We start from the raw sequence: 22,325 nt of genomic DNA on the forward strand, positions 1-22,325 counted from the left end.
AAACTACATATTTTAAAAAATTAATAACCAAATAATTAATTTAGTGGATAAAATAATTAAAAATCTATATAGAGATATTAAATTATATATAATTTTATATACATGTATATACATATATATATATATATTATGAATCAGATATTTATTTTTTTTAAATGAGTATTTGTAATTTACTTTTTATTTGACGGATATTAAATTTTAATATTTACTTCGAATTAGACCAAATCGAAATGAATAACGGATCGAATTAAATTTTACATATATTTTACCCATCCCTAAAAGACATCTTAGTACAGACTCCAAAACAACATGTTTTCTTTTTGTAAATCATGAGGTATCTAGACCTTCGGTCTAACTAATCCCCTCAGTCCTGGGATCAGCTGACATTAATACGGTTCACACGTTTTCTTTTCAAGTTAGTGATCTGTGTGTACACATCTCTTGGACATATAACTAATTTTCCTTTTCAATCTCTATCCAAATGTTCTTTTAGGAAGCAAAAGTGAATTTTCCACTTCAGAGAAAAGAATCCCACTCACACGTACTGACGTACGTAACTCTTATTTTATTTTATTTTTTATTTTTAATTAATAAAAATAATTTTATCAAATTCTTATTCTTCAGAGAGTATCGGTATAGTTTACACAGAAATAATATATATTTGTATTTAAAATCAAACCTTCAAAAATAGAACTTTTTGTTATTTTTGTCTTCTTCTTCGAATCCATGCAGGAGTTCCCGAAAAGAAACCAGTAAAGAATATGTACATGCATGCATTTTCCTTCTTTATTTTTCTCTCCCTTCCATTTTGATCCTTTTTATATCGTTCATATGTATTTTTTAATTCTTCTGTAGAGCTTTTCAGTTATCTTTATTGATATCCATTTCTTAACTTGTTCTGATTCACACGTACGCATTGTCTGCTATAAGCAAATCAAAAGGCATTTTTTAAAACGCGTTTCAACAGTTTCTAACAAGTATACTAATATAAGTGCATGATTATATGTGTCTCGAATTTTATCATAGCTAGAAAACAAAATAAATTTCTAAAGCATATGCAAAACTTCAGCTTTACGTTTTTGTTTTTGTGTTTTTTTTTTGTCTTTATAATGTTCACACAGACAAAAATCCTTCTATAAATACCTTCACAATTGTGCTCACTCCAAACCCTTAAATATCTTACGTCCACTTTCCCTCGTCTTCTTTGTTTCTAAAACCCTACAATTTAAGTCAAGTCTGAAAAGATGGCGAATCGGAGGAATTATGGGAAGAGCCCCTTTCGAGCCGATGAATCTGAAAAGAAAGAAGCTGAAGATGAGGAGAACATATTTCCTTTCTTCTCAGACCAGTCCCAATACGACACACGTGCCATGGTCTCAGCCTTGACTCAAGTCATTGGAAACCAAAGCAACACTCATGATAATACTTATCAACATCACCCTGATAAGTATAATCAACAAGATCCTTCCCAACATGTTCCTCCTAGACAAGACCAAGGTATATATAAAAACGATTTATGTATATGCACATAAAGCTTGATTTGCAAGCATATATATAAGCATATCTATTGCAAGTAACAGCTTGTTTATAAGGATATATTAATTATTTTTCCATTGTTGATTTTATGAAGGAAACTCGAGTAAGAGACATTATAGAGGGGTACGGCAACGACCATGGGGAAAATGGGCTGCTGAAATCAGGGATCCACAAAAGGCAGCACGCGTGTGGCTCGGGACATTTGAGACAGCTGAAGCTGCAGCTATAGCTTATGATGAAGCAGCTCTTAAGTTCAAAGGAAGCAAAGCCAAACTTAATTTCCCTGAGAGAGCTCAACTAGCAAGTAACAATAGTAGTACTATTACCGGTCTACCAAACTATTATTCTTCTATAATAACCAAGTTTACTACTCAAATCCACAAACCATACCATATGATAACCAATACTACTATAACCAGTATCTTCAGCAAGGGGGAAATAGTAACGATACATTAAGTTATAATATGGCCGGCGAGGAAACCGGAGGTTTAATGTATAATCATCAGACATTATCTACTACAAATTCTTCAGCTTCTGATGGATCTTCAAGGCAACAAGAAGAATACACCAGATTTTTGCATTTTGGAGATTCTTCTCCTTATTCGGGTTTTTGAGATCCTCATATCGGGTGACTTTATTATTGAGAGATCATATGTTTCTTGAGTGTTTTTGTATTTTCATTGTGCGTGTATTGTTTGTGATCATTTTGTTTATTTCTATTTTCAAGAGCTTTCAGGTTCTTTGTTACCAACCCTTGGACTTGGGTTTACTTTCATAGCTACAAAAAGTTACCGTTTAATGTTATGAGGAGTAGTCTCAAATACACACTTATTTAAGCAATAAAAATAAAAATACACACACTTATACATACATATTATTCAGTGGTTTGAGTCTCAGTACATGATGGTAATGGATATATCATTTGGAGTGTCGTCTAACGTAGGTGATCAAAACCAATATAAAGTCACGTTTATTATCCAATAGCACTGTCCATCGCAGTTAGAATGTTTTATCAGTAGTATGTTCACTTTGATATTTTTTTAAAGGATTGGAAATGTATTTCCAATATATACAGTCAGGGTCCCAAACGTAGTTGATTTTTCTGTCGTAGCCAGTATAATGAGACCTTGACTTTGTCAATCCAAATAGGTTGACTTCTTTTGACCCATGTTTTCTTATCCCTCTACTTATTTTGATTTCTCTCCTTTAATAAGAAGTATAAACATTAGTTAATGTACGTATACATATGGAACGTGCAATGCCGATTCATATAAATATTACACATGATGAAAATCGTACAAGACATTACCATTTTGAGTTAGATTAAATGTACATGTGTTTGAGAAATGAAAAAAAAAACGATTCGGTTTTGAAACTCAGAGACTCGTTTGTCGCATCATCATATCAATTGAAATGATGGTTACGCTAATGAATTTCGTTATTTTAAAATACTTCCCGACCAACGCGTTACCTCCTCTTTATTTTGTCTCTTTGGAACCTTTCTGTTGATTTATTCGTTTCTTCATTTTTTACTTATCTACTGTAAATGGTTAGTGCTTGAAACTTATTGGTATATGAATCTCAGCCGCCGACAAAAATATGTACTTTCGAGACATTCGTGGAACTTCTTCAATGGCATTAGATTTTTTGTTCTTTAAACGTATTTAAATATTGAAACGCTCGGATGTGGCGCGCAGTACGCATCATTATTGGTAGATACATTTCAGAGTATCTAGTATACATAGTAATTATATTGTTTAATTTCATTATAACAATTTAAAATAAAAAAGCAAACCAATAGGAATGAGACACCTTGCATTTGAATTTCTTAATTGTCAGAAATAGTTTTTATGCAGAGAGACTAATCACCTATGCACTAATTCTTTTTACTTTTACTTTTTGCAGTTAATGTCATTAATATGAGGATGAAAAACTATGTCTACTGACTCTCTCTAAACACATGCTATAAACACATGCTAGTACAAAACTGTTTTTTTTTGTTGAGAAATTAGGCCAAATGACCAAGAAAAACTATAACTCATTAATTTTTCTCTAAACACATACTACATAAAACTTTTTTTGGGGGGAAATTAAGCAACCAGACCACTACCCTCTCTTTTCCTTAATTTCTCTTTTTCTACTCTCTTATTACAAATCTATTTTCTCTTTTTTTTTTTTATCAACTTTCTTTTTATTATTTCACAAATACCTTTTTCTATATAAAAGGCCATAAAATCATTCTCTTAAACTATTTGCACCACTCCTAAATATAGCCAAATAAACATTAACTTTAGATTTCTAGTTTTTAAAAATTAATATATAAATGTAAGTTCCCAGAGTGTTAAAATTTTATAAATCACTACTAAATTGTTTAAATATTTCACAATTCTTTTTTTTAAAGAAAACTTTTATAATTTCATGGCGGACCTTATCTTACATATCCTTAAAATTTTGTATATAGAAAACCTGAGTAGATGACTATTCTCCTAATAAAATAGATTATCCGAAAGCCTGATTATATTTTGTCAGAAATTTGTTGATTATTTGATAAAATTTTGTCAGCAATCTTTATAAACATTTTTTTCTTTTGGTATGTAATACGAAGGCATGTCAAGTGATCGACATTCAAACATGCCATAGTATGCCAACAAGACTCAAATTCTTTGATGTTAAGTTCAGATATCGACCGTTGTCCAAAAGAAAACAAAAGTTCAGATATCGACCGTTTCTTGCAAAATAATTCAAATTACTAAACATAGATACAATTATTATCGATACTCCCGAGGTTCCCGACAGACAAAATATGAGTGATGATCGAGACTGGACGTTGACAGAAGTGAGTGATGGCCGCACACGCACGCACACTGGTCCGGTTCTTTCAACCTTTGCGGCCTTCTAAGCTCTCACAAATATGAACCATTTCCTTTTCCTTCATTTTCAAATTTATGGGCCCAAAGACGTATCTATGCAAACTATGCACTTACTTATATATTATCTTACACAAATTAAAAATAAAAGTATGTATAAATATTTATATCATGTTTCTACATGTTTCGCTTGTTTCCTTCGTCTAGGGATGTTCAAAATGTACCGACTCACACTCATTGTATACACTACAACGCAGCCATTTCAGTTTCCCAAATAGCCCGGTCATTATAGATTAACCCAAATCGTTTTTTAAGACAACCACATCTAATAAGTTTTTTCTTTTTAAAAAAAAAATTCTTAATCCACGTTTTTAATGTTTCAAGAACGGATCAAACCATTAGTTTGTTTTTGTAATCACGGTGAGGATAGTTGAAAACTTGAGATTCGTCACCTTGTGTTGGAAGAGAAACATGTAGAATCATAACTTTTGGTTTTGTCTGTGAAACAAGTTTTATGGGGGAACGAAGAATATGTCTGTAAAAGGGAAGAAGCAATCAAGAAAGTGAATCTTATAAACCTGTAGTAATATGTTAATGAAAGCACTTTTCTTTTTCATAGACGAAAAGCCGAATATTCTGTAAAAAAAATGCCATACATATATGATTCTTTTGAGATTTCACATTCGAAAATTAGAACGACAAGAAATTGCAGTTTTTAGCCCCTGGGATTTTTTTTTCAAAAAAACATGCAAGATTAGAGAAAAAATAAGTGAAAAGCGTTTAAATTAATAAAAGAAAAAAAATCCGATCTGCCGGAGTCGAACCAGCGACCTAGAGATTATCTGTCACAGACTACAGTCTCCCGCTCTGCCAACTGAGCTAAGATCGGTTGTTGACTAACCATAACACAGAGCATATAATATACAAATTATGCTGCGAGTCTTGTTTCCCAATTTGCAAACCGGAGAACAGAACCACCGGTCCAGGAACATAGCTAACCAAATTACGAACCAACCTAAAACTAATTTGTACCGTCTCTTGCGTTACAAATCAAATCAACGGTCAAACATTCTTTTACAACAAACCCTATGAGCTATGAATCAAAAACACAGTACACACACGTACAATTGACCCTATTCGGTTTGACTCAAACCGGGAATACACACGGCCGGTTTCAACTCAACTGATTTCGCACGTGCCGTGAAGAATCACACGTGGAAAACCCGCCGCGATATACAGAGGAAGAAGAAGAAGAAGAAGAAGATAGAGAAAGAGATTGGTGCCCGTGTGTTTGTTACCGTCACACTCACGGTTTTCACAAAAACGACGCCGGAGAGTCTCCATCACCGGCCGTCGTTTCAAAACCCCAAAACTCTCCACTCTCTCTCCACACAACAATGAACGATCCTTAGAATCATCCAAAGACTCTTCCTTTTTCTTCTCTTCTCATCGCAATCTCTCTCTCAATCGAATCAATGACTCAGAAGAAGAAGAAGAAGCCCGCCGTACCCGTGACGATGGACCACGTCCTCCTGGCCTTACGCGAGACAAGCGAGGAGAGGGAGGTCCGGATCCGAAGCCTGTTCGATTTCTTCGACGGCTCGAGCCTAGGGTTCCTGGACTACGCCCAGATCGAAAAGGGCCTGGCCTCGCTCCAGATCCCTCCCGAGTACAAGTACGCAAGGGAGCTCTTCAGGGTCTGCGACGCCAACAGAGACGGCCGCGTCGATTACCACGAGTTTCGCCGTTACATCGACGCCAAGGAGCTCGAGCTCTACAGGATTTTTCAGGCCATCGACGTCGCTCACAACGGTTGCATTTTGCCCGAGGAGCTCTGGGAGGCTCTCGTTAAGGCTGGTACGTGATAAAGTTCCAACCTTTATTGAGTTTGTCGGCTTATCTGTAACAGTGAATAATGTTTTTGGCTTTTTGATTGTGGAGTATTATCTCAAACCTACATAAGCCCCCACAGTTATGTTCTTTGTATAGGCATCGAAATAGATGACGAGGAGCTCGCTCGTTTCGTGGAGCATGTTGACAAGGACAACAACGGGACCATAACCTTCGAGGACTGGAGAGATTTTCTTCTGTTATACCCTCACGAAGCCACCATCGAGAACATATACCATCACTGGGAAAGAGTCTGCTTGATAGACATCGGAGAGCAAGCCGTTATACCTGACGGTATAAGCAAACATGTCAAAAGAAGCAGGTTGCTTCTCGCGGGAGGATTAGCAGGAGCCATCTCTAGAACCGCGACCGCGCCTCTCGACCGCTTGAAAGTCGTTCTTCAGGTTCAGAGAGGGCACGCGGGTGTCCTCCCGACGGTCAAGAAGATATGGAGGGAAGATAAGCTGAAAGGTTTCTTCAGAGGTAACGGGTTGAATGTGATGAAGGTTGCTCCTGAGAGCGCCATCAAGTTCTGTGCTTACGAGATGCTGAAACCTATGATTGGTGGGGGAGAGGGAGGTGGTGATATCGGTACGAGCGCGAGGCTTTTGGCCGGTGGGATGGCTGGTGCGGTGGCTCAGACCGCTATTTACCCTATGGATCTTGTGAAGACTCGGTTGCAGACTTGTTGTGTGAGCGAAGGTGGGAAGGCGCCGAAGCTGTGGAAGCTCACGAAGGATATATGGGTGAGAGAGGGACCTAGGGCGTTCTATAAGGGTCTGTTTCCGTCTCTTCTTGGGATTATACCTTATGCAGGGATCGACCTAGCTGCGTATGAAACGTTAAAAGACTTGTCTAGAACATACATTCTTGAAGACACCGGTTAGTTGCATCAAAAACTAACCCTTAGATGATGGTTCTGGTGATATATACTGATGTTAACTTCAAAATCTGCAGAGCCGGGTCCACTGATACAGCTTAGCTGTGGAATGACATCAGGAGCTCTCGGAGCATCATGCGTTTACCCTTTACAGGTTGTAAGAACAAGGTAAAAAAAAACTCAAAATGTTTGTATCTTTGTTTTCTTGCTTAACAAGTTTGATTCTTGTCCTGTCAGAATGCAAGCAGATAGTTCAGAGACGACGATGAGACAAGAGTTTATGAAAACGATGAGAGGCGAAGGTTTGAGAGGATTCTACAGAGGACTCTTACCTAATCTTCTCAAAGTAGTTCCAGCTGCAAGCATTACATACATGGTTTATGAAGCTATGAAGAAAAACATGGCTCTTGATTGATTAGAGCCAAAATACACATTTTTCTTGGGGTTTAGTCATTCTTTTTTTTTTTTTTTGGTTCGAGAAGCAGATGGTTTCTTGACTCTTGAGCTCTAGATTTATGCGAGATAACATAAACAAGCCGGTACTGTAATATGTCTGGTCTTTGATGTGTTCATGATCCAAGACTCGAGTCTGTAAAGTTACATATTCAAAACGGATATTGGATGGGTTAAATTTACGGTTTGGTTCATTTCTCAAAATTAATGTTGATTGGTTTATTGATTTCAAACAAGGATGTATACATTATTTTATACTGGTTTTTTAGTATCTTAAATACTAACATGCATGACATCTGTTGTATATATGTATGTGTTTTGAATGTGTGTGATTGGTTAATGCCTTTAATGGTCACACTTCAAATCGATTGTTATAGCAACCACGAACAAAAGCACATTAACAACAAGTTCTTGGGTTAATTATGGACATTGTAGATGCTTTCATAGCTTGTAATTGGTGAAAGATGGTTGATTGTGAATTAAGATATATGCATTTCGATTACCAAAAAAAAAAGATGTATGCATTTCAACTAGACTTTTTATATAATAATATATGAATAGACATGTTGTAAAAAACTAATTGCTCAGACCTCAGAACTATATAGTTGTAAATTTCTACAGTTTTACACAGGGCTGGCTCAAACTATTTCTCATACGTCAAGGTTCAATAGCTAACTCAGGAACTGGTAAATCGATGTAGAATCAATAATAACAATCAATATATAAGCAATAAAAAAAAACTTGTGAATGGCAACTTTATATAGATAATTTTAAGTGAAACAACAATTAATATTGTTAAACTATCAAGAGCAATCGGAATACTTCTCATCACCAATCAACACATCACCGAAGAGTTCACGGGAGAAGCACTGGAAGAAGAAAATTACATTAAAAAGAAATAAAGAGAAAGTACGAAAAGAAGAAAGGCGTAGCCTTCCCTTTGCCTCTGATGACTTGCCGTTTGTATCACTTCCCCGTTAACCAGAACAGAGAAAGATAACGGAACTGAGTAAACTCCGGTTAACCGTAGCTCGAAAGCTTCTTAACGGCGTCTTCATTTTCCGTTTCCGTTTCTTCCTCCATATCTTTTCTTTTCCTTTGGTTAGTGACAAGAAGAGATAAAATGTTTAGTGTTCCTTTTAGTCTTCTCCTACGTCTATCTTTAACCCATTTATAATACTTCATTTGGTCCCATATCCAAATCTTAGTTAATTTTTTATTTTTGTTATTTTCAAATAAGTACATGTTTTATTCAGTTTTAATTAAACCCCAGGGAATCTCTATCAAATTTTATTTCTAACTTCAGTAAAATTTTGATAAACACTTCAATATTGCATGGTGTATAATATTAAGCGTGACAGTATGAAAAATACATAAGCCAGTCTGAGTACAAAATTGTAGGATTTTATAATATAAAGAATAAGAATGTATATATCAATAATCTTATCCTTGCATTGAAAAATTTATCTAAATGATTATGTAGTTAGTAAACCGAAATAGTAATACAAAGATATAAAAGACCACATGCGCGCCATAGTGCGATTGCTTTGCATCTCCTTTTACAATCCCAAATAATAATTTAAAACAATGTTAGCTGCTAGCTAGCTCTCAATTACTATAAATTATGGTGCAACATGTCATTTTGTCCTTTTTCCTTCATCCAAATCGTCTTTTGTTCTGTAACTTTCTTTTGTAACTTTCAGTGATAATTAAAAACACAAGAGGGGTTTATATATATAATTTATATGTCGTCATTTCCACTAGAAATTCATAAATTATCCTTTTTTAACTACAAATAAACCAACCATACTTTTCGGAGAATTAAAATACTCATTGTGTATGAAGGTGATCCAGTTTAGTGGTCATACGAGGACCACTTAGCTCATCCGTTCATCTAACTAACATTGAGCTTTGTATCAATTTTTCAAAAAAAAAAAACTGTATTTGTAGAATGTTATTTAATCTTTCAGTTCACAAAGCTAAGATAATTAAAAAGTTGGTTGCATAGTGCATATGCCAACAAAACTTTAAAAAATTAGGTCATTTACCTAAAGTTTACGACTTGCAACAATTATAGCGAGGCACATCACTGCTTACGAACTATTTGAATGAATCTGAATACATTTAACTAATGTGTAGTGTATGCCTTTCTTTATATAGAATTCATAAAGCTCTGTACAATGTTTTCTTTTATTTCAAAAATAGCAACGGACAATAATCACGTCGAATAAACACTAGTCCCATTAAAGTGGGAGCTAGTAAGAGTATCCTTAATGGTATAAGTGGAAGGATATATCTTAAGTGTAAAAGATTAATAAAATAATATAAAAAATAAAATTTAATAATAATTAGTAGTAGGATAAGTGGGGGAATCTAACCAAAATGCTTCTTGTGTAGAACCCAAAATATATATCTTTCATCACTTATTCAATTTTTTCCTTTTATTATAATGCTCTAAGATACATTGAAATATGCTGATAAAGATGCTCTAAGCACCCATCACCAGTTCAACTCGTATCAATTAATCATATTTTAATGTTATATATATTATCACAGTCGTTTGTATAAGAACACAAGATCTCAATATATAAAGAACTCTCTTTATTAGCTTAAGAAACTTCTCAAAACTCAAGCACTCAAACACAAACTCATAAACTCACACCTTATGCAATACTCTTGCATATCAATATATATAGCTAATAGATTTCCTAAACTCTTAGGTATTAACTATCCTAATCCTAATTCACTTAGGATTGCTTTGCCTTGCTCCTTAAATTAACTTCATGTTTATCTCCAACATTCTCCCCTTTAAACTTGAAGTTAATTCCCTCAATGTCTTGAACTCCTACTAGATCTTTCATTTCTTTGAACTTAGTTCTTCCCAAAGCTTTAGTCAAAATATCAGCTCTTTGCTCTGTTCCGGGAACATGTTGAACATCCACTATCTCATTCTCGATGCATTCTCTTATGAAGTGGTAGCGTTTGTGAATGTACTTGCTGCGACCATGGAAGACCGGATTCTTTGTAAGTGCAATGGCGGATTTATTATCAAGTCTTATAGTGACCCGATCATCACAGCCTCTAACGATTTCTCCAAGTAGTTCTTACAGCCATATGGCTTGTTTCGCGGCTTCAGTTGCTGCCATAAACTCGGCCTCACAAGAAGATAGCGCCACCGTTTCCTGCTTCTGAGAACACCAAGTAATCGGACTATCATTCAAATAAAAAATATGTCCAGTGGTACTTCTACCATCATCCTCATCAATATTGTGACTTGAATCACTAAAACCTTCCAACACCATCGAACTTGCCTCCTTATAGACGAGACCTACTCCTGTCGTTCCCTTTAGATACCTTAGTACCTGTTTCAACGCTGCTCCGTGCGAACGTTTTGGTTGATGCATATAGCGACTAAGAAGACCAACAGAGAAGGCAAGATCTGGTCGCGTGTGTAGTATATATCTTAAGCATCCAATCATCCGTCTGTACTCTTTTGCATCGATGTCTTCCTCTTCCTCTGCTTTTGATAGTTATAGACCAAACTCCATAGGCGTATGAGTAGCATTACACTCCTCCATACCTGCTTCGCTTAAGATTTTCTTCGCATACCTGGCTTGACACAAAGTGATCCTCCCCTTCTCTTGAGTTACCTCGATGCCGAGATAATAAGTTAGTAATCCAAGGTCGCTCATATCAAAGTTGTTAGACATTTGCTTCTTGAATTCGTGTATCATAAGCTCGTTTGAACCAGTGACCAAGAGGTCGTCAACGTATACAGCAACAAGAAGAAGCTTCTCGTCTTCTTCCTTGCGATATAATGCTGGCTCTTTCGAACATCTCTTGAAACGCAACTGTTCCAACACTTTGTTTAGCTTCTCGTTCCAGGCTCTTGGTGCTTGTCTCAGTCCGTATAAAGCTTTATTAAGCTTATAAACCTTGTCTTCCTCTCCTTGTACCTCAAATCCCTCGGGTTGTTTGACGTATACGATCTCTTTTAAGTCACCGTTGAGGAAAGCGGTCTTTACGTCTAGATGATGGATCACCCAACTCTTTGATGCTGCAAGTGCAACTAGAAATCTCACTGTTTCAATGCGAGCAACCGGCGCGAATACTTCTTCAAAATCAATGCCGTGTCTTTGAATATACCCCTTTGCCACCAATCTTGACTTGTATTTATTTATGCTTCCATCTGCGTTTCGTTTTATCTTGAATATCCACTTTAAATCTATTGCTTTAGCTCCTGGTGGAAGGTCAACTAAGTTCCATGTTTTGTTCTTGACAATTGAATTAATCTCATCCTCACACGCATCACGCCATACTTGCTCTTCCATTGCACTCTTAAAATCCCACGGTTCTTCGTCCAAGAGAATTAGCAAACGCTCTCCTTCTGGTGGACTTCCGAGTCTGCAACTCTGTTTCCTCTGTTCCCTCTGTTTCTTCATCTAACTCTGTTTCCTCTGTTTCCTCTGTTGCATCATTACTCTCTTCTTTAACTATCTCTTTATCTTTAAAGCCATCATCTGTAATCTCCTCGAGGCCTTGGTTACCATATTCTCCAAAGATAACTTTGAAACTCCCTGGTTCCTCTGCTTCTTTTCCTTTTGTTTTATTCCAATCCCAACATTTGTCCTCTTCAAATACGACATCCCTGCTGACCACAATCTTTTGATGCATGGGGTCAAGCAGCCTGTAGGCTTTTGAACCGGGCTCGGTTCCTAAGTGCACCAGAGTACGAGACCTGCTATCTAACTTCTTCAATCCTGCTGTCTCCACCTTTGCATGAGCCACGCATCCAAATACTCGTATGTGCTCAATATTAGGCTTTCTTCCTTTGAATGCTTCGTATGGAGTTTGAGAAACCAACGTCTTGGTCGCGATACGGTTTATTATGTATGTAGAGTGCCTAACTGCTTCCCCCCACCAGTGATTTGGTACACTCGTGTGTGTCAGCAAGCTTCTTGTCATCTCTAGCAACGTTCTATTACACCTCTCTACTACCCCATTCTGTTGTGGCGTGTATGGAGCAGTCAGATGTCGTTGTATTCCTTCCTTCTCGTAGAACAGTCGGAACTCTGTACTAGTGAACTCTCCTCCTCGATCTGTTCTTAGTGTTTTTATCTTTGTTCCTGCCTCTTGCTCAACTATGTGTTTAAAACTCTTAAACTTCTCGAATGCTTCTCCTTTCTCCTTTAATAATATGGACCACATATAGCGCGAGTGGTCGTCGATGAGCACGAATATATATCTATTTCTTCCTGCAGTTTGTGGTGTTATTGGCCCACAGAGGTCACCATGTACTAGCTCAAGTACTTTACTTGCACGATATGATGTTGATTGTGGGAACGGTCTTCTTGTTTGCTTGGCTCGTAGACAGGAGCTGCAAATCTCTTTCTCAATCTTCAGCTCAGGGAGACCTCGAACAAGATCCTTGCTTACCATCATCTTTAGTGCATCTGCTCCGAGATGTCCAAGGCGCGCATGCCACTGAGAAGACTCGCAAAATCCTTCCGTCTTCAAACATCTCTGTTCTGCAGTCTCCATTACTACTTTATATAGTCGATTTCTTGCCCTTGGTGCCTTCACAATGAGATTCCCATCTTTGTCATGTAAGGTAAGGTAATCCTCTCGCATTCTAACATCGCATCCTGACTCTGTGGCTTGCCCGAGACTTATAATATTACTCTTAAGATCCGGTATATAGTAGACATCTGCAAGTATTTTTCTCTTCCCATCTTGACTAACAAATAGAATCGATCCTTTTCCTTTTATATCTACTCTTGAGTCATCTCCAAACCGAACTTTCCCTGTAATTTTATCATCTAGAGAGTTGAAGTATCTTCGGTTCCCGGTCATGTGGTTACTAGCTCCGTTATCTAAGTACCATACTCTGTCACTGTCGGTATTAGACTCAAAAATCTTAGGCGTTACATTCCGTTCGTTTAGGTAGACGATCTCATGCATCATTAGTCTATCGGCTTCTTGAGTTATATCACCATCTTTGCTCTCTGTAGTCTCTTGTAACTTCAGCAATCTGTCAGGGCACGTTGCTGCAAAGTGTCCCTGCTTATCACATCTAAAACATGTTATCTTCGAGGTATCTTGACTTTCCCAGTAAGACCGTGAATTATCTCTATTGTCCCAATATGTTCTCCCACGTCCTCTTCCTCTGTTATAATTTCTACCACCTCTGCCTCGTCCTCCTTGATAATCTCGTTGTGATTCAGCATTAATATACATTAATTTGCTCTGATCTTGCGTATCTTCTTCCTCTTCACTTACTCGTTCCTCATATGTCTTTAAACGTCCTATGACGTCCTCGAAGTTTGCTGTTTTTAAATCTAGCGTCTGTTCCAAAGAGGCAACCATAAATATATATTTCTTGCGCGGTAAGCTTCCCAATAACTTCTTTACTAGCTTTGTTTCTTCTATAGTTTCCCCTAATGTGGCTGCTTTCGAGGACATCTCTGATAGTTTTCCGACGAAATCATCAATCTTCTCGGTTTCTTTCATCTTTAGACGGTCAAATTCAGTCATTAGAGTATGAAGTCGTGCTTCTCGAACTCTCTCAGCTCCAACATGACGTGTTTTGATTGCATCCCATACCTTCTTTGCAGAGTCAAGACTCCCAATTTGTAGAACTAAGGTTTCAGGTATGGATTGACAAATCAGAGCAGTTGCCATGGTGTTCTTCCTCTTCTCGGTGTTAGTTCCTTTGACAGCTTCCCATACTTCATGGACATCGAGTAGTAGCTTCATGCGAATCGCCCATACTGTATAATTTGTGGTGGTTAACATCGGACACTTGATGGAGGATGAGCCTCCTTTATCGGTTTTAGTCGCAACTATATCTCCCATCTCTCCTCTTGATTAACTTTCTCAAGTTTGACTCTGATACCAAATATTATCACAGTCGTTTGTATAAGAACACAAGATCTCAATATATAAAGAACTCTCTTTATTAGCTTAAGAAACTTCTCAAAACTCAAGCACTCAAACACAAACTTGTTATGAATATTGTGTGATGTCTATTATGGAATGTTCTAGATTTACTTGATTCCTAAGTTTACTTGCTCACCAAGTTCTACTTGGTCTCCAAGCTATTGTATACCTATATAAAGGATACATTACTCAATGAATAAGACAGACCAATTCCTATCTTCTCTTCTCTTCTCTTCTTTATTTACAACACGTTATCAGCACGAGACTATAAACCCTAGCTAAAATCCAGCGACCACAAAAAAAAAACTATAATTTCAGCCGCAACTTTAAACCGTCATATCTCCCTAACCGTAAGGATCCAGACGGCGAGTAATATATCAAATTGAAGCTCTTGACGAGACGAATCCAGCGCCGCAGACCACGCATCAATCCGACTCCAGACGCGCCGTCACCTCCCAGTGCAAGCCGCGCCGTCAAAGATCATCCAAAACCCTAATAGCCGCTAACTCCTTATCTCTCTTAATTTCGATTTCTATTGTTCTTAGATCTCATACTAATCCAACTTTGAAACTTTCATTGTTGATTATTTAAGGTTTCTAAAAGAGGAACCAAGGAGAAAAGATCGGCAAAGATTAAGGTAAGATCTCAAGAACCCTAATCTTTACTTGTGGTTCAAGCAATTCGGATTTCAAACTTCTCTTCATCTAAATTCCGATTTAAAAATTTTGTGATTTGATTTGGTTGATTTTAGTTCTTGTTTATTTTAAAATCAAAACCCTAAATCCTTAATAGTTTTACATGACTTTAGTTTTGTATGGACAACAAGTGATACCCCTTTAAGGATGACACGCTATATGTCCAAACAAAATTTAAGGTCAATGTTTAACCTAATCCTAAAAACAGATTTGAATTTTAAACCCTAATCCTTAAAGTTTAAATCTGATTTTAAGAAACCCTAAACCCTAAAATATAAAGCATGTGATTACATGACTTTTGTTTTGAATGGACAACAAGTGATACCCCTTTAAGGATGACACGCTATATGTCCAAACAAAACATAAGTTTAATGTTTTCCACATCTTTTGGTCGATGATGCACACCATAGTGTGGCTAGACCATGATTTTTCTTTTAAGTCAATGATGCATACCATTAGGTATGACTAGACCATATGAAGTAAAGGTCGATGATACGTACTCTTAAGTACGATTAGACCATAAAATAAAATCAATGGTCGATGATGTTCACCCTCAGGTGCAACTAGATTTTTCACCCGTGATTCACGGTGATCATCCACGATGATCCGCGTTGATCTATGATTCATGATGATCCGCGATGATCTACGATGATCAGTGATCCAAGGTGATCCACGGTGATCCTCGATGATCCACAGTGATCCACAATCACCGGTGATGGATGATGCGCACCACAGTGCAGCTAAATCACGATCTGTTTTATTTGGTCGAGGAAGTGTACCGAATGGTACTACTAGACCATTAAACCGCATGGGGCGATGTAGCATACCATATGTTATGGCTAGACCATGCACTCGTCCATCCCACTATTTTCAAGGGATTTATAAATCAAATAAGTTGATTAAGTGATGGATGAGTTATGAGAAAGTAAATTTCTAAAGAGAATGCAAACTGGCCGTATAGCCCTCTTATTTGTTTGCTGGCAATGTGATTTAATTATGTAATAGCCGAATGGCATTGGTCACACAAGCCATATGGCTTTATTGTTTACATACTGGCTGAGTGCCTTTTATTTCTTGGATAGCCAATGGCATCAGAAATTGTATGTACTAACACAAATCATTTTGATATGATTCAGATGTCGAGACTCCATCACTCGGATTACCCAGCCCTTGATCTCAATGGAGACAATTACCTTGATTGGGCAATGAACACTTCAGCTGATTTAAAGTCTAAAGGACTTGGGAAGTGTATCAAATACGGCAATGATACCCTTGCATATGAAAGGCGTAGAGCTGTTTTGATAATGAGAAAGCATCTCGTGAAGGATCTGTATGATGAGTACAGTTACATCAACGATCCTTACGATCTCTGGTCGAGATTGAACACCATGTTCTTCGAGCCATTACTAGATGAGTCCATGAAAGAATGGAAGGCTCTGAGGTTCCAGGATTATGAATCCGTGGATGACTATCACTTTGATCTTATGAGAATCACCTATAGTCTTAAACTATGTGGTGAAGTGATAACAAACTATGACTTGTTAAGCAAGACTCGTGACACGATCCATTCAAAGGAAGTGTTGTTATCACAGAAGGCTAAAGGTTTCACAACCTATTACGACCTTCTCTCATACCTTTCAGCTCTTGAGGAAAAGAAGCAGAAAAGGAAAGTCAACCTCGACAAACTCGACTATGTTATGGAGATAAGTGCCGAGTATCAATGTGAGATGATATACGGTAATGCTGAAGAAGCTAAGAAAAGAAAATTCGGGTGGACTCATATAGATGATGAGATTGGTTTATTCATTGAATAGAGAACCAAATGTGAGCCACGTCCAAGATGTTATTATGGACTGGCCGGCTATTGTTTAAGCCTTTTGACATTCTGATTTCATACTTATGATTTGGTATTTTCTTTTAAATATAATTTGTCATTCAAATTTCATAGCATTAATAAAAGTTTTTCTTTTATCTTGATTGATTTGCTTGAAAAATATTTTTGATTGACAAATGAGAATGAAAACTCGAGAAGAGTATGTCTAGACCACCACGCCTAAGGCATGGCCTTAAGAGGCACGAAATTTATCACCTAAGACCCATTGAGAGAGACCCAAAATCCCCACTGGCCATGGACAAGGATACCACAATAACCGTGGTTGTAGATCCAATCATGGTCGAGGAGGGAGTAAAGGTCGAAATGGCATTACAAGCCACATCAAAATGGTTTCAATAATAAACCAATGGGCAAAGTAAAACAAAAGGAAATGTCCCTTTAGCTTATGAAAATCGCCAAAGGCATATATATAAGAGAGGTCGAGACTACATTCTCCCTACTGATCTAATACTATGCTAAGGATCAGTGTGATAAGGCATAAAAGCCTAGGTAACCAGTAAGGTTCACCAACAAATTTATACACTTTATAGCATGACCGGATTAGCCATCCTGGTCCGAACTTGATGCAAAGTTTAAAATTACTAAGGCACAAAGAGTTATCCCATAAGATCTCACGTTGTGAAACATGTACACAAGGGAAACTCAGTAGGCTTCATTGTTCCAAGCAACACGAAAGTATAATCTGATCATAAGGGTAGTGAGGACAAAACCCGTGATCATGACCAGACCACAAATTCGTGTAACATGGTCTAAAACCATGCTGGCCGTCCAAGCATTACGTTTAAGTGAGGACAAACAAATGTATTTTATAGCATGTTCATGAGGGGGAGAATAAACACTCCGTATGGTCCATGACCATACTATAAAACCCGAACATGATAAGCCTGGCCAAAGGCCATAAGACATTATAGCTTGGCCGTATAAGGCATAACCTATAAGGTTGAGACTTCAAAAGTCTATAAGCTTGGGTACACCACAAGAATACATGTATGAAAGATAAGATACATCAGGCCATATAAAGTGAGCATAGATATTCCCGTCTAAAGATGATAAAGGGTCATAATCCAGATATAGACCATCCTAAGAGTCTATGAATAAACCACCACATACCTATGTGCCATCTAGGATGGAATACCTCATCTAAGGATGAGATGAAAATCGGGAATATATGTTGGATAAGAGAACATGATCTTTCTCCCACGAATTCAGTGAGACCATGAGCCAAACAAAGGTGATCATATTGTGGCCAAGGTACACGGATTACATACAAGATGAATCCGACTATCCAACATCATGGAGAAAGCTATAAGCTGGTAAATAGAAAGTGAAAGTGGAATGGTTTTAACCATCCAAGTCTTGGCAAAGATCCTCGGACCAGATATATATGTACTGGACGTCCATAAACAAAGAAAGAATGATAGCCAGACAGACCCGAAAGAATGACTAAGTCATACCAGCTTAGCACCACTATATAAATGTCCTAGTAGAGACATAATCAAGTTGCTGTAGAAGTCTATACAAGATAGACAAGTATGTTCCATATATAAGGAACCTCGGATAGAAAGAGATAAGGTGCTCATAATGATAGATCCGGGTTCATGAAAAAGAAACCATACTAGACAATGAGATAAGACCGGCCGGTCCTAAGGTACAGGTATCATACAATGTAGCCTTGCAAACTACAAAGTATTCAATGATCCTGATAATAATAAAATCTCAATCGATTGTATCATGTCTAGAACGCGATAGAACGCGATGGAACATTATATAAGGTGTCGACACATACACACACTCATAAGTGATAAAGAGAAAGCACTTGAGCATAAGAGATATGCGAGGATCACTAACCCACGTAAGAGTACTCATAGAATGAGACGTGGAGTTAAACCCAAAGAATGTATGAGATGGGCGTATTGGCCAAATACATAAGTGAGACGCCATCTAACCAGTGAACAGATGAGTCTTGTGAGGAAAAGAAAATCGTGAGCAGTAGAACATGAAAGTACAGACAAGTGGTCGTACATGTTGCTACATAAAGCATTCAATGGAATGGCTTGATCACACAAGGATACTCACAGGGACTAAGGAACAAGGAAATAAATTCCTAATGTGGTGAATGCTACTACCCAATATCGAAATCTGGACATCTAAGAAAGATGTAGTAGACATTGGATATCTCACTGGATATAAAGGTAATATAAGATACCTTGAAAGATGAGAAAGAAGTTCTCATAGAACAACATCGTTCCTGCGTTGTTCATGGACTGAAATGCAGCTGCATGCGTGTATGTACACACGATATGATAAGACTAAGTGATGCTTAGTAGAAAGTTCTATAAGAACGTTTCTGATCAGTCCATATAGTAGTCAATATATTCCTTGTGTTTATACTTAAAGAAAGGATGATTAAGATGATTGATTCTTGGAGAGGCTATGAAGAGACTACGATGATCTATAGTAGAGATCATTAGCCGTATATAAAGGTTGGAATCTATGATCCAACATACCAAGAATAGATTGATCAAATGGTCTGAGAATCCATCAGATTCACGACCAAAGGGAAAAATACCGACTAGGATCATGTCCGACCTAGTTCGACCTTAATCATCATTGGTCCCGACCAATCCATCCCGTCCAGCTTGTTCCGACCAGTTCCTCTAGGTCTTAAATCCGACCTAAACCATCCAAGTGAGAGGAACGTCCTATTGACCAAAAAGTGGCTTAGTTTTGATTAAACTTCAAACTATAACACAATAGCCACTTCATGAACAGGCCGTGGACATATACTAAAAGTTCATAAAGAGTTTTGGTCAAAGGATATGAATAAGATATATAGTGGACAAGAACATAATCCGGATGGATTATGGATGATGTCATGATCCAGACAGATCATGGACATACAAAGACATTCATGGTCGAATTTATCTAAGAGAGATAAACCACATGATCCAAATGGACCATGAATATCATGAAAGCATTTTGCTGATGCAGGTTACTAATCCGACCCACACAGTGCTAAGTCCCAAACTGGTTATGTTTTCACATATGGAGGCACGACCATTTCATGGAGATCAGTCAAGCAGACTATATCAGCCACATCATCCAATCACTCGGATATATTGGCGATCCATGAAGCAAGCAGAGAGTATGTCTGATTGAGACTCATGACACACCATATTCGGACAGTATGTGGGATCACGGATGGTAAAGACGAGCCGACCGTTCTTTACGAAGACAATGCGGCCTGCATAGCTCAGCTCAAAGATGGTTACATCAAGGGTGACAAGACTAAGCATGTTCTCCCCAAGTTCTTCTTCACCCACGATCTTCAGAAAGAAGGAGAGGTCAAGGTACTCTAAGTCAGATCCAGCGAGAACTCAGCCGACCTCTTCACTTAGGCATTACCAACATGCACGCTCAGGAAGCTTATGCAGCAGATTGGTATGCGATCACTGAGAAGCCTTCAGTGATGTTCACTTCAGGGGAAGTAATGCGGCTGTACTCTTTTTCCTATCCATGGCTTCCCGTTTTTACCACATTGGGTTTTTGGGTTTACCATGGAAAGGTTTTAACGAGGCAGTATTCCAAACGCATTACAAACTCTAGACGGTTATGGCATTACAATCTCGGTTTTTAACGAGATAGCATCTTACACGCATAATGGACATCAAGGGGAAGTGTTATGAATATTGTGTGATGTCTATTATGGAATGTTCTAGATTTACTTGATTCCTAAGTTTACTTGCTCACCAAGTTCTACTTGGTCTCCAAGCTATTGTATACCTATATAAAGGATACATTACTCAATGAATAAGACAGACCAATTCCTATCTTCTCTTCTCTTCTCTTCTTTATTTACAACAAAACTCATAAACTCACACCTTATGCAATACTCTTGCATATCAATATATATAGCTAATAGATTTCCTAAACTCTTAGGTATTAACTATCCTAATCCTAATTCACTTAGGATTGCTTTGCCTTGCTCCTTAAATTAACTTCATGTTTATCTCCAACAATATAACTATATTTTTAATTCCTTATTGAGAAAGCTTTGTACCACTTCAGCTACTCTTATCATAAATGGTGGATTTCTTTTGAAGTTTTATAAAATACTGATCACAACTGAATGTACTACTCAAATATAAAACAATAGAAAGGTACTGAACATTTTATATACGCAATATTCTATGTTTTAAGTGACTTTTAACTGATTGTGAGAATATAAAAAATTAAGATAATAGATGTCAAAAAATATAAATAAACTTAACATCATGAACTTAATTTTTTTATTTTTTATATAAATAAATATAAATAAACTTAAATTACATCATGAACGATCTTTAATGAATAACTTTTATTTTTCTTATATAAAAGATAGTTTTTATAGTAATCATATTTATCTTCTAAAGTTAAAATGTAAACTAAAAAAAATTAAACATATATAAAAATATAAAAGAATATTGATATCAATCCTCATATTCCATTTATTTAGAATTAAAATATAAAATAAAATATTCTTAAATTCTCCTATGTAATATACATCTTTATGTTTTGAATAGATGAAGACTTTGAAGACGGATAGTTTCAAGACTCTTATGTATAATAGATTTTTGAATACTAATTTAGTTTTGATTTAATTTATTTTTAGGTGTTGGTTTTATACAGTATTTCATATTAATGTTTTGGATTTTTAATATTTAGATTTTAAATTATATTATGAAAATTATTTTGTTCTATATTTTAGTTTTATTTTTTATATTTGATCAAAAGTTAATTCATTTAATTCATGATTTAGATGATTTGAATTTGAGTTTACATATTAAATCTCATATAATAAATGAGTTAAATTGAATTATCTCATGAAAGATCTGAATTTACTATGAATTGAGTTGAGTTGAACCAGATACTTCATTTTGATATATACTTAATAGCAAGGTTTTTTTTGTCACAGCCCTAATAGTAAGGTTTAACAACAATAAAAAGGTTATATATAACCTTACATTTTATATATAAATTAAATGTTATTATTATCTATTTTTTCTGGTTTCACTAGAAAATTAATGAATAGGCTACTCATTTATTGCTCTAGTTGGTTCATTGCTGACTCGGCCATGAGGCCTTGCACTTTGGATGATACGAACATATCAATGAAGTTGTGTTCAAAAAGA

At 36.6% G+C, this 22,325-nt stretch overlaps 1 protein-coding gene, 1 non-coding gene and 1 pseudogene across 2 annotated transcripts; 2 read left to right on the forward strand and 1 right to left on the reverse strand.

Moving 5' to 3' along the window:
* The first annotated feature begins 1,195 nt into the window (after nt 1–1,195).
* Nucleotides 1,196–2,265, forward strand: LOC108840966 (ethylene-responsive transcription factor ERF115-like; annotated as a pseudogene).
* Nucleotides 2,266–5,206: 2,941 nt separating this feature from the next.
* Nucleotides 5,207–5,292, reverse strand: TRNAY-GUA (transfer RNA tyrosine (anticodon GUA)). The gene is given in 2 exon segments: nt 5,207–5,242; nt 5,256–5,292. It is a non-coding gene; the product is annotated as a tRNA-Tyr (tRNA).
* A 356-nt stretch (nt 5,293–5,648) lies between these two features.
* LOC108843621 (calcium-dependent mitochondrial ATP-magnesium/phosphate carrier protein 3) lies at nt 5,649–7,808 on the forward strand. The gene is made up of 4 exons (XM_018616852.2): nt 5,649–6,260; nt 6,393–7,175; nt 7,251–7,341; nt 7,411–7,808. The coding sequence occupies exons 1-4, from the start codon at nt 5,879–5,881 to the stop codon at nt 7,586–7,588; spliced, it is 1,434 nt and encodes a 477-aa protein (XP_018472354.2). The 5' UTR covers nt 5,649–5,878; the 3' UTR covers nt 7,589–7,808.
* The last annotated feature ends 14,517 nt before the right edge of the window (nt 7,809–22,325 follow it).

The sequence above is a fragment of the Raphanus sativus genome, chromosome 2 (genome assembly GCF_000801105.2).
Source record: "Raphanus sativus cultivar WK10039 chromosome 2, ASM80110v3, whole genome shotgun sequence".
NCBI classification, from domain to species: Eukaryota; Viridiplantae; Streptophyta; class Magnoliopsida; order Brassicales; family Brassicaceae; genus Raphanus; species Raphanus sativus.

What these genes read in the sequence shown, in the direction of transcription:
- LOC108843621 (XM_018616852.2), top strand. Translation starts at nt 5,879, where the DNA reads ATGACTCAGAAGAAGAAGAAGAAGCCCGCCGTACCCGTGACGATGGAC. An exon ending in GGAGGCTCTCGTTAAGGCTG is followed by an intron (nt 6,261 to 6,392) that starts GTACGTGATAAA and finishes TTCTTTGTATAG; the next exon opens with GCATCGAAATAGATGACGAG. An exon ending in ATACATTCTTGAAGACACCG is followed by an intron (nt 7,176 to 7,250) that starts GTTAGTTGCATC and finishes CAAAATCTGCAG; the next exon opens with AGCCGGGTCCACTGATACAG.